The sequence below is a fragment of the Scyliorhinus torazame genome, chromosome 20 (genome assembly GCF_047496885.1).
Source record: "Scyliorhinus torazame isolate Kashiwa2021f chromosome 20, sScyTor2.1, whole genome shotgun sequence".
NCBI lineage: Eukaryota > Metazoa > Chordata > Chondrichthyes > Carcharhiniformes > Scyliorhinidae > Scyliorhinus > Scyliorhinus torazame.
The window spans coordinates 24753053-24768683 of NC_092726.1; the positions used below are offsets into that span (position 1 = coordinate 24753053).

General features: G+C 49.4%; 1 protein-coding gene across 7 annotated transcripts in view; it reads right to left on the reverse strand.

The window, feature by feature from the left end:
* Positions 1-344: 344 nt before the first annotated feature.
* c20h2orf42 (chromosome 20 C2orf42 homolog) overlaps positions 345-15631 on the reverse strand; it is a 47351-nt gene continuing 32064 nt past the window's right edge. For 4 of the 7 annotated variants that reach the window (XM_072485987.1, XM_072485986.1, XM_072485989.1 and 1 more), the window contains exons 5-9: positions 14983-15084; positions 11894-12001; positions 10328-10428; positions 7198-7360; positions 345-5791 (exon numbers count right to left, since the gene is read on the reverse strand). In XM_072485987.1, coding sequence (XP_072342088.1) covers positions 5583-5791; positions 7198-7360; positions 10328-10428; positions 11894-12001; positions 14983-15084 — 683 coding nt within the window. In that variant the 3' untranslated portion in view covers positions 345-5582. The remainder of the gene's footprint in view (positions 5792-7197; positions 7361-10327; positions 10429-11893; positions 12002-14982; positions 15085-15631) is intronic. The other 3 variants (XM_072485990.1, XM_072485991.1, XM_072485992.1) reach the window with 3 other exon arrangements.

Here is a 15631-nt window from a genome sequence, read left to right on the forward strand (position 1 = left end):
CTGGAAACTGGGATTAGGAGAGGGGCTTGATGGTCCACACAAACACGATGGGCCAAAGGGACTCTTTCTGTCCTCTATGACTCTCTCTATGACATTCTTTTCTCACCTTCATGGTCAAACACTTGGCACTCCCGACTCAACATCATTGGGCCAGCACCATTTCAAGTACTTGAAGCCACAGGAGAAGGCCCGCCAGGTTCATGTCAGGGTGTCATTGCCCACATCTGCATCACCGCCCCATCCCACTCAATATCCCAGCAGCAGAATGGCTGAATATTCCTTCCTGACAGGGTTACTTACAGGCCTTGTCATATTTATTGAATGAAACTCAAAACAGCAACCACTGCATGTCCATAGTGCCTTTAATTCAGTGAAACATCCTTCGCAGGAGCATCATCAACATCTGTTACCGAGCCACATGTGGAAGTGTTAAGACAGGTGAGCAAAAAGCTTAGTCAAAGAGGTAGGTTTTAAGGATGGTCTTAATGGAGGAGTGAGAACAGGTCTTGGTGTGCAGTGAAAGCGGGAAGGGCTCAGCAGGTCTGGTGGCATCAGTGGAGACACGAACATAGTAACGTTCTCTATTTCCAAACATTTGGGGGTTTTCTTCTTTCAGGCTCCCAGGATCAGCGATATTCCGCCTTTGTGTTAGGAGTGGGTGTGAGCTCACATACAGGCAGCAGAGCTTTCGAAAGAGCTCAGGCTCGTGAGGGGTGGAAGGTGAGAATGGGCAGGTCTGGGTAGCAGTGTGGTAGGCTATATTAGGGATATCGCGGTACCTAGGTGGGATGTACCTTATACTGTAGTATGAGTGGTAGAACCTGCCTGCTGGCTCCACCCAGCAGGCGGAGCATAAGAGTCTGTGTTTCACCCACAGCAGTCATTCTGTACCGGAGCTGCTGGGGTAACTACTTGTTCATTAAAGCCTTCAATTGGACTACAATCTCGCTTCAGTAGTGATTGATCGTGCATCACAGTGGTTAGCACAGTTACTTCACAGCTCCAGGGTCCCAGGTTTGATTCCCAGCTCAGGTCACTGTCTGTGCGGAGTCTGCACGTTCTCCCCGTGACTGCGCGGGTTTCCTCCGGGTGCTCTGGTTTCCTCCCACAGTCCAAAGATGTGAAGGTTAGGTGGATTGGCCGTACTAAATTGCCCCTTAGTGTCCAAGAAGTTTTAGTGGGTCACGGGGATAGGGTGGAGGTGTGGGCCTGGGTAGGGTGCTCTTTCCAAGGGCCGGTGCAGACTCGATGGGCGAATGGCCTCCTTCTGCACTGTAAATTCTATGATTTCCACTGCGGATAAGCTGAGACAGGGACAGAGCTGGGGGGATGTTATGGAGGTGGAAATAGCTGCGCTTGGCGATTGGAGCAGGTACATAGTCGAAAGTATCTTGAAGTCAGGTGCAACAACAAGATTGCGAATGGTCTGCTACAGCCTCACACAGTTTCCAGTGAGAGGGATGGAGTCCGCCATGTTCTGCCTCTGCAATAACCTCCCTTGTAAACTGTCACACATTCTATGGAGGTTAGATTCCAATAATCTACCAATATCTCAATTGGACGAGGCATAGAGGTTGGTACTCAACTAAGCCCCTGGGCTGACATGATTGTGTGTGATGTGAGGTAAAATGGAGGTGGATGAACTTGGATGGATGCAGTGCAACAACATCTAAAGCTCAACGGCATGCAGGACACAACGGGGCCACTTGCCAAGTGCCCCTGTAACTGGATTCAATATCCGCCAATGCCCTGGCACACTGTGACTGTACGGTGGACTGCTTAAACTCATCCGGGCGATGCCCGCTCTCTTGCCAGCCGTTCTTGCTCATGGTGGTAGAGGATATCAAAATGTGGAAAGTGGGCAACCTCCCGCCGATGGTGGGGATGTCGGAGTGCGAGGGGGAGATGCTCTCTTGTTCGGGATCATTAACTGGCACTTCTCAAGCGCCAATCTGACCAGGCACTTGCCAATTCTCTCACGCGAAGGGTGCAAAACCAAAACAGTCGAGGACAGAATGCAGGCAGGCCAAAGTGAAAACTGACGACACAGGACTGGATTTATTCCAGAGGGTTTTCCACAACGATCCAAGCATCATTTCCACAATCGGGGAAGGGGAAGAGCAGTATTAAATCGGCCCGGTTAATGCAGACTGTATAACTGTGCATGATTTCTGAACATGCAGCATAACATAATTCATTGAAAGTCATGAGAAAATGGGGAAATGGAGGTTGTGCAATCCTGTTAGATGTAGATGAGTAATTGACGTTGGCTCTGCAGTGACCTTATGCTTGCTGTCCCCAAGGTGGGGTAAAGGAATTCGGTATTCATCAATAAGAATGTTTCAACTCTATATGACTCAATGATTCTTATCTGACAACAAGTTCACACTTCAGTTTTAAAGATAGCTCTTCGATTCACCTAATCGTGTTACACGCACGGCTTCCCTCTTGTCAAGTCTTATCGCGTCTGTCTCACAGATTGCCTTTGTGTTAAGCAGCACTGCGTTCAGCAGTAGTTTTGGAAGGTTCCTAAAACCTGAATCAGCATCCCCCTAATCCCAATGGCCCACTGGGGTAAAGACAAGTCCCTGGTGTAGGCCAGGAAGTTGGCCGAGCCGAGCTTCAGTCTGTGGCATCGGCGTCCGCATTGGGAACAGAGGATCCGGGGTGAACAGTAGCATTGGTGCTTCACAGCGCCAGGGTCCCGGGTTCGATTCCCGGCTTGGGTCACTGTGTGCGGAGTCTGCATGTTCTCCCCTTGTCTGCGTGGGTTTCCTCCGGGTGCTCTGGTTTCCTCCCACAAGTCCCGAAAGACGTGCTTGTTAGGTGAATTGGACATTCTGAATTCTCCCTCTGTGTATCCGCACAGGCGCCGGAGTATGGCGACTAGGGGCTTTTCACAGTAACTTCATTGCCGTGTTAATGTAAGCCTACTTGTGACAGTAAAGATTATTATAATGCTATACAGCGACTGTCATTGCTAAATGATGTGTAAGTGAGCAACTTTTTTGGATGATTTTTCTCCACAATGAAATCCTGCTTGAACTAGGATCAGATAGGGGGCTGACCGCTTGTGTGCCGTGGCAGCACCTCAACATGAATTAATGCTTTTGGAAGAGAAGCGAGCATATGGGAGTAAAATATAAATTTGCTGTGCATTCCCTATGGAATGTCACTGCTGCCGCAACATGTACGAGTAAAAGTGTCAGCCTTGGAACAGTAGGAACTCACTCAGCGCCATCAGGGGTCCAGCCCTAAAAGCACATAATCTAGACTGAAACTTCAGCTGCTTGATCAATACCTTCCATCCCATCATTACTCATCCGTGCCTCCTTAGATACAAGAGAGGACCTAACCATCTCTTCTTGACATTCAATGTCATTACCCTCGCTGAAATCTCCCGCTGTAAACATCCTGGTGGTTACCATTGACCAGAATCTTAACTGGGACCCAGCCATATAAATACTGTGGCTACCAGAGCAGGTCAGAGGCTGGGAATCCTGCGGAGAGTAACTCACCTCCTGACTCCCCAAAGCATCTACAAGGCACAAGTCAGGAGTGTGATGGAATACTCTCCACTTGCGTGGACGAGTGCGGCTCCAACAACACTCAAGAAGCTTAATGCCATTCTAGGCAAACCAGCTTGAGGAGCACACCATCCACAAACATTCACTCCCTCCACCACCGACGCAGTGACAGCCGTGTGTACCATCTACAAGATGCACTGCAGTAACTCACCAAGGCCCCTTCGACAGAGCTTTCCAATTCCGTGACCTCTACCATCTAGAAGGACAAGGGCAGCAGATACCTGGGAACCCCACCACCTGGAGGTTCCCCTCCAAGTCACTCACTATCCCGACTTGGAAATATATCGGCCGTTCCTTCACTGTCGCTGGGTCAAAATCCTGAAACTCCCTCTCTAACAGCACTGTGGGTGTATCTGCACCTCAGGGAGTGCAGCGGCTCAAGAAGGCGGCTCACCATCACCTTCTCAAGGGGCAATTAAGGATGGGCAACAAATGCGGGTCGAGCATTGCATAATTTTATAAAGAAAGGGATTCAGCGCAGTACTGAAGGCGAGCCAAACTGTGGGAGGTGCTGTCCTACAGAATGTTGTTGATCCTGCCCTCTCAGAAGGGCACCAAAGATCCCGTGATGTTATCCCGAACAGGAGCAGGAGAGTTCTCCCAAGTGCCCTGACCAATGCTTATCCCTCAAACAGCCTCTTTAAATTCAGATGATCATGGACAAAGCTGCTGCAAATTGGAGCTATAAGGGCTTACAATCCAACAGGGACTAGCTTCAAGATTAATTAATTTCCCCAAAAGGACATTCTGAGGTTGCAAAAGGCTATATAAAAATGCAGCTTACATATTCATAGGTGCCGCTTAGAACCAGCAGATAAGAAATACGTTAAAGAAAAAAGAAAGAATGTCTACATCTCTTCTCAGCTCCCAGTTAGGTTGTAGGTCCACCGTGCTGAACCAGCAACTGGCTTTGGCTGACACTGCGATGCTTGAAGGAGTGGTGCACAGTTGGAGGTGCCACCTTCAGCTGCTAAACAAAGACCCAGCAGGTGCCTTCAGGTGGGTGGAATGGATTCCACAGCACTTTGCAAAGAGCAGCTGGGAGTTATTCTACGGCCGTGACCACCATTTCACCCTTGAGCAGCACGACCAAAAGGGAAAAAAAAAAAACTCATGCCGATTTATCGCATTTGCTGTCCGTGGGACTAGCTACCTTGCCTTCCTGTATTTGAAAAATAATGAGTTGCGAAGCACTTTGGGGCAACGCAAAGACTTGGTCAGATGCTACGGGGCAGAGGAATTCTTGCACGGAACTAATTTTAGAAACCTTTTGTGTTAACTGTTATCCAGGCCGCAAAGTTGAAAGTTTTCACTTTTTTCACATGATAGAAAGTCCCAAACCTGTCCCTCTTCTTGCCTGCAGGCAATAATCCATTCCAAGGTACAGCTTCAAGAGTGTCAGGTGCTTGCCAGTAGTCTTGAGTCTGGCGCAAATGTTTCCATCGTTAATAGAACCTCTCTGGTTCAGTCTGTAGCGCCACCGGAGACTCTACATGTAGAGTGGAAATGTGATAACATGCTCCTTATTTTGATATCCAGCTAGGTCTTCCTTCGGTTAATTTCCGCGCACGTACCAGCCCAACCCAAACCTGCGCCATAAACCCGAGGACAACTGACCCCAATATGGGCGGCGCACCCAGCTCCGAATGATTTCTCTTTCTGCAGAGCAGCATTGAGTTACACGCTTTAGTGTTTGCATGATAGGTTGACAACCCCCTCGACGTAAAGTGAAAAAGGAAATCAAAGCGGGCAGCTAACGCTCTCAAGGAGCTTTAAAATACAGTGATGCATTCTCAAAAGTCGAAATGAAAGAGTGTGTTGGATCGCAAGTCGAAGGGTCCAAACTTGTTCGGTGCGAATAAATGCAACCCAGGAGTCCTGGACCGGTCATTCCGAGGCAGTCAGTCTTCAAGCTCGTACAGTTCTTCAACAGGATTCGAGCCAGGTTCCAGAGCGTCATCCGTTCCAAAACAGGCAGAGGCGATGGCCCTGATTTCAGTGAATATTAATGGTGGCTAGGGACGGACTAAGCTCAAGATTGTGTCCCAGAGGCGGCTGCTGCTCTCTGCACTCAATGTGTCCGTTCCGGTGGTGACCGTACACGAGCTTAATCCTCATTTCCCCAATCTTCAATCTGGGCAGGATATCTGGGATCCATTCAATAATAAATGGAGTGGGTTCTTTCTGCTCAGGGGACATGTTCCCTGGATGCAAAGGAAAAATTCCGCAGTCAATTTCACAATAGTCAGAAATTACAAAAAAAAACACCTTGTTAATATCCGCTGATGAGCCCCCAACAGAGACATGATGAAAACGGGCTGGGTTTTGCCATTATCCCAAGTAACCATAAATTAAGGAATTCATGCTGCATTTATTATCCCCAGTGCATCTTAAGGGTTAAAACAACAACTTTTGTTATAAATATTGCAGCACCTTTAACTGAATAAATCACCGGTTTTTTTCACAGGCATATTATAAAACAAAGTATGACAGTGAGGCACATAAAGAGATACGAGGACAGATGAGCAAAAACTTGGTCAAAGAGGTAGGTTTTAAGGAGAGCGAGGTAGTGAGGCGGAGAGGTGTAGGGTGGGAATTCCGGGGTTTGGGGTCTGGGGAGCCGGCAATGGCGGAGTAAATTAAAATCTGGGTGCTCAAGAGGCGGGAATTGGAGGAGCGCAGGTACCTCGGAGAGTAACAGTGCCGGAGGAGATCAGAGATAGGCACGGGCCAGGTCAGTGAGCACAGGAATTGGGAGGCAAAAAGAGGGAGTCTGAGAATAGGTTAGCAGTAAAGGTAGTGTGCAAGCAATATTGGATAACGGGGATGTACTTAAATGGCTGGTGGCCCTCGAAGCAGAAAGCCACCTTGCCTGGCTGGGATGTTTCCTCTGTTACTGAAGTAAGCATGGATGGAAACTGCCGAGGGTTTGAACACAATCGTCCAAACCTCCTTGGATAGTGGGGTGGCACCAGAATGTTCAACACGCGACGCCGGCGCTGAAAATGGGCTCCAAACCACAGGCCAGCCAGCCAACCAGCCCAACAGTGGTTCCGGGGAAACCTTCAGAGACAACGATATGGGACAAAATTAACCGGCGCTTGGGAAGGTCGCACGGTGGTTAGCACTGTTGCTTCACAGCGCCAGGGAGCCGGGTTCGATTCCTAGTTTGGGTCACTGGCTGTGCGGAGTCTGCACGTTCTCCCCGTGTCTGCGTGGGTTTCCTCCGGGTGCTCCGGATTCCTCCCTCAAGTCCCGAAAGACGTGCTTGTTAGGTGAATTGGACATTCTGAATTCTCCCTGTGTACCCGAACAGACGGCGGAGTGTGCGACTCGGGGATTTTCACAGTCACTTCATTGCAGTGTTAATGTAAGCCAACTTGTGACACTAATAAAGATTAGAATTGTGAAATGCGTGTTAATAAATGGCCCAGATTATTTGAGGAGAAATCACGTTTGAAGAATGCGATTGTGTTTGGGGGGTGTATGACAAAGTACCACATAGCAGAGCTGTGAGCAAAACTAAAGGGTTAAGGAACAGCGACTGTGGTCTGTCACTCTTGGATGCTTCCTCGGAATATGAAAACTCCCTCGTTACCCAGTTACTCACCGACTCTCAGAAACGTCTTGAGTTCCAGCGGCCGAATTGTTGGCTGCTTCTCCACCCGGCGGTACGCCTCGGCAATACTTTCTACCTGAACTTTGGGGCACTTAAATAGCTCGTACGTGCCATCGCGGTTTTCAATGAAACTGCGGGTAACCTCCAGAGGCATCTGGAATGACGGAATGGAAGGGTGTCGGGTTAGATCCTATTAGGCTGGTTACACATCCTATTTTCTAACCACACTGCAGGACGGCCTTCAGGGGGGGGGAGGTGGGTGCAAACTTACAAGAATGGTCCCAGGGACAAGGGATTTCAGGGGCAGGATTCTCCGGTCTCCGACACCGAAATCAGGTTCGGCGATCGGCCAGAGAGTCCACGTTGGCGTGGAAACCTGGGGCTGCGCCGCTTTTGCGATGCTCCGCCCCCTCCCAAATGGAGTACTCTATGAGTACGCCGTATGGATGGCCTCAGGACGTTACCTGAGGCCCTCCCCCCGATGCTCTGCCCACGACCGGCCGGGTTCCTGACCGTGGGTCTCTCATGCTATTTTTTCCGTGAATCCGACGAGGTGGCTGCGGACTGAGTCCAGCGCCGCCACAGTATGGAGGGGGAGCCGATCCGCGGGCAGGGGAGGGAGGGGGGGCTTTGGCAGGGGCTGGGGGCACTGTTGGGGGGTGGTCCGGGGGTGGCGAGCCTGGCCAAAGGGAGGCACTATTTGGCAGACCAGATCCACACGCGGCCGCATGCGCAGCCATGGACCCGGCAATTCTCCGGCTGTATCAGCAGCGAGAAGCAGGTGCTCTACACTGCCTGCCTCTCACCCCCCCCCCCCCCCCCACCAAACGGAGGATCGGTGGCGGTTTTGCGCCAATTTTCCCGTCGTAAAATGCCACCGCTCCCACGCCGGCGTCAGGACATAGTCTCCAAATCGGAGAATCCAGCCCCAGTTTAGCACAGGGCTAAATCGCTGGCTTTGAAAGCAGACCAAGGCAGGCCAGCAGCACGGTTCAATTCCCGTACCAGCCTCCCAGAACAGGCGCCGGAATGTGGCGATTAGGGGCTCTTCACAGTAAATTCATTTGAAGCCTACTTGTGACAATAAGCGATTTTCATTTCATTTCATTTCAGTTGTGTGGCCAGATTGGAGAAGCTGGGGCTGTTCTCTTTGAAGAGTAGTTTGAGAGGAGGTTTTGATTGAGGGGTTCAAAATCATGAGGTGGTCCACACGGTCTAGATGGAGCAATACTGTTCCCCTTGGTGGAAGGATCGAGAATCAGAGGGCACAGATTTGAAGTGATTGACTAAATGGCGACATGGGGGGGAAAACAGGTTTTAAAAAAACTAGCTCGTGGTGAGGATCTAGGAGTCAGATTTAATCGTGGCTTTCAAAGGGAAATTACTTAATTATCTGAAGAGGAAAACGTTGCAGGGCTGAGGGGAAAAAGGCAGAGGAGTGGGATAAGAGGGCTGGTCTTGCAGAGAGCCAGCACGGGCCCGACAGGCTGAACGGCCACCGTCTGCGCTATTCTACAATGTGAAGCTGCAAAATGAGGCGACGAGCTCAGCAGCTTCTGCTAAAATCAGCAGCCGGAATTTCAACACCGGTGTCGAGGGATCTTCACTCGGTTTTCAATTTGCCGGACCTGATCTGGGAATGCTCGATTCGGACAGTGGATGGCAACAGGGAGAGCAGTTTAGCTCAGAGTAAATAAGGAGAAACTGGTTCTACTGACGGGGGAAGGCAAGTAACCAGGAGACGGGGGTTTGAGATAATTAGCAAAAGAAAACCAGAGCGACAGCGAGTCATTATAATCTTTTTTTTTTAGGAACAGCACTTTTAATATTTAACTTATAGATATAATTCACCAGTTTACAGGTAGACTGATTCGATCACCATCGGCCTATATACAAATGGATTCTGAAAGATAGAAATGTATAAACTCCTCACAGCACAATGAGCCAATCTTCTGCATCAATCTGCAACCACGAGCAAAAATGCCTGAATGTTCGCTCTTGGCTGAAGTGTTTGACGTTTCGTTGTAAGTTGCGTTTAATTTTAATATAATTTATATAAAAAGTGATAATTGCACATATAATTAATTTTGTACGGAATTATTTTCTTTCACCTTCCACCTGCACACCCAAACTAATATCATTGCTCTAGAAGACCCACCATTTGCAATCGATAAATAAGAACTTAAATCTACAAAGGCATAATGTCGCAGGAGATCAGACCATTGACGGAAAAGATGTCCAGTGTACGAGAATGTTCCATCAATGGAGCAAAACCCGAGTCATTATAATCTTAAACGCATTGCTTGGAAGAGTGCGGGAAGCAGATACATAATTTTTTAAAATACATTTCGAGGACCCAATTATTTTTTTCACAATTAAGGGGCAATTTAGCGTGGCCAATCCACCTACCCTGCACATCTTTGGACAGTGGGAGGAAACCGGAGCACCCGGAAGAAACCCACGCAGGCACTGGGAGAACGTGCAAACTCCAGGCAGGTACCTGAGTTTGGAATCGAACTCTGGTGCTGTGAAGCAGCAGTGCTAACCACTGTGCTACCGTGCCGCCCCATCTTTGGGTTGTGGGGGTGAGACCCACGCAAACATGGGGAGAATGTGCAAACTCCACATGGATAGTGACCCGGGGCCAGGATCGAACTCCTCGGTGCCGTGAGGCAGCAGTGCTAACCACTGTGCCGCCCTTGAAGCATATACATTGGTGACTTACAAAAGCAAACAGTAAGATGTCTTACACCAGGTGAGCGATGAAGGAGCTGCGCTCCGAAAGCTAGTGATTCCAAACGAACCTGTTGGACTTTAACCTGGTGTTGCAAGACTTCTTACTGTGCCCACCCCTGTCCAACGCTGGCATCTCCACATCAAAAGTGAACAGGACATACACTTGATAAAAGTAAGGTTTGCAGCACTGTGGTAAAGATCTCTGTTGACAAAGATTCCGCACAGGCATGCTGTATGATTCTATGAGTAGTCAATCACTGAACCTCGCCAGGCGTCTCCCCGATTTCTATCAATCCGCCAAAATGCAGCGACAAGCATTTTCTCTTGCTGTAGACTCACTCATAGCTGAATGGGGCCTACTGTGGCCTGACTGTTGACCACCTACCTCCGGGGTGTCAAATATCTGCTTGACCTGAAGAACATTTGTGATCTGCCACGTGTACTTGGAGAATGTTCCCAAAGGCACAGCATCCTTCCGAACAAAACCTACAAGACACAACAGGCACACTTCAGACGTCGGCACGGGTCAAAAGGCATGACAGGAAAGAACGGCTCTTCGAGCCCTATCTCCCAGGGCAGGCGCTCCAGATCTAAAAGCAGCTCAGTCCAGCGAATCAAAAAACAGTCTCCCTTGATCTCAAGAGGTGACTATTTCAGTTGGGTATTCAGGAGAAGCCTCTTTACCCAGAGAGTGGGTAGAATGTAGAACTCAAAAGGGCAGCACAGTGGCCGAATAATAACCTTTATTATTGTCACAAGTAGGGTTACATTAACACTGCAATGAAGTTACTGTGAAAATCCCCCAGTCGCCACATTCCGGCGCCTGTTCGGGGACACAGAGGGAGAATTCAGAATGTCCGATTCACCTAACAGCATGTCTTTCGGGATGTCTCTGGGAGGAAACCGGAGCGCTCGGAGGAAACCCACGCAGACACAAGGAGAACGTGCAGACTCTGCACAGTGACCCAAGCCAGGAATCGAACATGGGACCCTGACCCTGTGAGGCAAAAGTGCTACCCACTGTGCTACCGTGCCACCCTAGTGGTTAGCACTGCTGCCTCACGGCGCCGAGGACCCGGGTTCGATCCCGGCCCCGGGTCACTGTCCGTGTGAAGTTTGCACATTCTCCCCGTGTCTGCATGGGTCTCACCCCCCACAACCCAAAGATGTGCAGGGTAGGTGGATTGGCCACGCTAAATTGCCCCTTAATCGGGAAAAAAAGAATTGGGCACTTAAATTTTTTTTCAAATAAAAAATACCCAATGTGGAACTCATTATCTCGAGGAGGGGTTGAGGCAAATGGCATCAATACACGGAAGAGGATGCTGGCTAGGTACTTTGTGGTACGGAGCTCCATATTTATGTGGCATCGTTCCTCCTGAATTCCAATGTGGCAATCTTATATTTATTTTATAATTTAGAGTACCCAATTTGTTTTTTGCAATGAAGGGGCAATTTAGCATGGCCAATCCACCTACCCTGCACATCTTTGGGTTGTAGGGGCGAGACCCACGCAGGCACGGGGAGAATGTGCAAACTCCACATGGACAGCGACCCTGGGCTGGAATTGAACCCGGGTCCTCGGCGCCGTGAGGCAGCATTGCTGACCACTGCGCCGCCCGGCTATCTTATATTTATGGCCCGTTGCACAATTGGCAATTGGACTGCAAAGGCATTGAAGCGGATGATCAGCCGCTATCATATCGAATGGCGGAGCAGGCTCGAGGGGCCGAATGGCCTCTTCCTGCTCCTATTCCAAATGGGGCAGACAAAGGAAACCTTCGTTCCAGCTGGCAGAGCTGAATTGGAACCGAGGTTCCCAGAAGCGGAAGCGCTCCATACAAGCCACTACAGTGCCAAGGCCTTAGGAGCGACCAGGGGGCGCGTACTTGCTTGCCTCACACTTTCACCGTGACCCGGGCTTTTCTGCGTCTCAAGGAGGACGTATTACCTGAGGTGGAGTTGGGCAGGCGTTTCTTTTTGCTTCCCATGGAAATCCTCTGCTGCAGGGCGTCGAAAAAGGTCTGGGGGACGTGGAACACCAGTGGCTCGGGCCTCCCTGCATCAACAACAACCTGCATTTTATGAGTGCCCGCAGTAATCTGCATTCATGTAGCGCCTTTGACAACAAGTTGCATTCATGCAGCGCCTTTGAGGTGGCAAAATGGCCCGAGATGTTTCACAGGAGTGGAATGTTTTGGACAGGGTCAAACGAAGAAAGACATCAGTACGGGTGGCCAAAAGCTCAAAGAAGTAGATTTGAAGATGTATCTCAAAGGAGGAGGGCAGACAGTTGGAGAGATTTAGACGGTGATTTCCAGAGCTCTGAGGGCAGCCTTCAATTGGTGGCGGAGACGCAAAAAAGGGAGACACAACAGGAACCTGGCTCCCACGAGAGTGGTGGAAGGGGAGACGATGAATGATTTCAAAAGGAAATTGGATGGACAGGGATAGATTAGCGGGATGGTACTGACTGGACTGCTCGACGGAGGAGCCAGCATGGGCTTGGTGGGACGAATGGCCTCCCACGTCATGAGGCAAGAGGCCAAACTTGGAGGAGCACAGAGTTGGTGCAGAATGGCAGTGGGAAGGGCTGGAGGCTGGGAAATGCAAAACCGGGTGGGTTGTGTACTGGGAGACAATGTAGATCAGTGAGCAGGAGGGTGACATAGTGCTGCAATCAAATTCTCCAGCGAGGGTATAATTACCTAGAGTCATAGCTGTTTACAGCATGGAAACAGGCCCTTCGGCCCAGTTTGTCCATGCCACCCAATTCCCACTTGCCCGCATTTAACCCATGTCCCTCTACACCCACCCATCCCATGTAACTGTCTAACTGCTTTTTAAAAGACAAAATTGTACCCGCCTCTATCACTGCCTCTGGCAGCTCGTTCCAGATACTCACCACCCTCTGTGTGAAGGAATTTCCCCTCTGGTCTCTTTTGTATCTCTCCCCTCTCACCTTATACCTCTGCCCTCTAGTTCTAGACTCCCCTACCTTTGGGAAAAGATGTTAACCTTATCTATGCCCCTCATTATTTTATAGACCTCTATAAGATCACCCCTAAGCCTCCTACGCTCCAGGGAAAAAAGTCCCAGCCTATCCAGCCTCTCCTTGTAACTCAGACCATCAAGTCCTGGTAGCATCCTCGTAAATCTCTTCCGCACTCTTTCTAGTTTAACAATATCCTTCCTGTAACAGGGTGACCAGAACTGAACACAGTATTCCATGTGTGGTCTTACCAATGTCTTGTAGAACTTCAACAGGACGTCCCAACTCCTGTTTTCAACATTCTGACCAATAAAACCGAGCATGCTGAATGCCTTCTTCACCACCCTGTCCACCTGCGACTCCACCTTCAAGGAGCTATGAACCTGTACCCCTAGATCTCTTTGTTCTGCAACTCTCCCCAACTCCTTACCATTAACTGAGTAGCTCCGGCCCTGATTCGATCTATCAAAATGCAATCTAACTCATTACCTTCCAACCATGCAGACAACACAGGGACAGCTTTCGAGATAGAATGAAGGGCAGCTTCAGAGATAGAATGGTGGGCAGTGAATGCCAAAAGCTTCAGTATTCCGGACTAACATCCGTGTTTTAAGAGCGGTGCTGATTACTGCAGAACCAGACGGAGCTAACATTGCCAAGACCCCAGGGTAATCCTGGAATGCCCAGGAGTTAAGGATCGATGTCCGACACACTGCTGTAAGAAACCTAGGCCAAAACATAAAATAAATCCGAGGGCCACCAGACAAAGGCATCATCTTCTTTCAACGCTTTTCATTTTTTTAGTTGTTGTGTGAGTAATGGAGATAGATATGGAAACAGTAAAGGCTGCTTAATCTGGGTAGGGCGGTTGGAGGTCACATGTTGAAACCTTGAGGGGTACGTACGAGAGTTGGTAGCCTCGCTCGGAGCTGCCTATTACAGCAGTTGAGTCACTGACTCTATGTGCTTTTGGAAAGGTGGGGTCGCCAGAAAAACTGTCACCAATGCGCAAGTGTCAAATTTAGCTTATGAGCTCTCTCCTGCGAAGATCCTTGGGCCATTTTACTATGATAGAGGTGCTCCCTGGATGCAAGCAGCCTCTGTTGAGATAATGCACCTCCTCAACTCCCCAAACTGCACACCCTTTAACAAATTGCCGTAGCTCCTTTATCAATGCTTGGAGTGGGCTTCCGAATGATCACGTTAAGGGGGATAATTATTTTGGGAAACAAATCTGAGGCCTTCCTGCCCGGGGGACGGCTTGCAATACTGGATAAAGAAACCCGTCTGTCTCACGTCATGTCCTTCCCCTCACGGAAGAGTCTAGAACGAGGGGACACAGATGAAAAATAAGGGCTTTCTCATGTGAGACCGAGATGAGGAGAAGTTTTTTTCCCCCCCAGAGTGTCATTAGTCTTTGGAATTCCCTGCCCAGGGAGCAGATTTTTGACCGGCGATCGAGGGTCATGGAGGCAGACAGGAAACTGGAGTCGAGGTCAAAATCAGATCAGCCTCGATCTGATCAAAGGGCAGAGCAGGGTCCTGCTCCTATTTCTTGTGTACTTCTCCGCAGTGACTATTTCAGCTCCCTGTCAGCATCGTTGATGGTCAATCACTCCACAGGAGGGGGAAGGTGACATTCGCAGTCTGTTTCCTCTCCAAAGACATCATATTAAACTACCCGGTTGCAAAATGTTTTTTTTAAATGACAAATTATTTTATTGACACCAACAATTAAGGGACCATTCTATGTAAAATTACTGAGCAAATTATAACCGTAGAATCCCTACAGTGCAGAAGGAGGCCATTGGGCCCATCGAGTCTGCACCAGCCCTTGGAAAGAGCTCCCCACCCAGGCGCACGCCTCCACCCTATCCCCGTAACCCAGCAACCCCACCCAACCCTCAGGACCCTAAGGGACAATTTTAGCACGGCCGATCCACCTAACCTGCCCGTCTTTGGACTGTGGGAGGAAACCGGAGCGCCCGGAGGAGGGAAACCGTCCCTTTAGCAAAGCTAAATACTTTGCAAAAACACCTATCATTCACCATTGAACTGGTAATGCATGGTCTGATTGATGCGCTCTGTGACACTGGCAAGCCAGTCCTGAAATGACAGGCTCACTTGGGATTCATCGATCGGTTGACTCACTGAAAGAAAGAGAGAGAGAGAGAAGAAATGGTCACTATGTAGGCATCAGTCCAGGAGAGCTGCTGCACCAACAGACAAAGACATTTAATGTTCATCTGGCTGTCTTTATTGTGAGGGTGCCTTCCCTTCCGCAGGAACATGAGGCACTCACACAGCCAGTATCCCTTGGGAACTGTCTACAAACAAGTAGACAAGAGGTGCAATGAGATGGCACCTTCAGGAAGGCAAATCATACAGCACCCAAATGGTAGAGTGGAAAATGGCCAAATGGAGCAAATTAGGTCAGATCCTTTGTCGCGTGCCAACCCGTGTCTTGACGCTGTGCATCCAGAAGGGGGCACGTCTCTTTGAAGAATGACAATGTGCATCCACTCTCGCAAACAGAAACTCCGCCTTTTTTAAAAATAAATTTAGAGTATCCAATTCTTTTTTGTTCCCAATGAAGGGGCAAGTTAGCGTGCAATCCACCTGCACATGTTTAGGTTGTGGGGGTGAGACCCACACAGACACGGCGAGAATGTCTCCACACGGATAGTGACCCAGAGC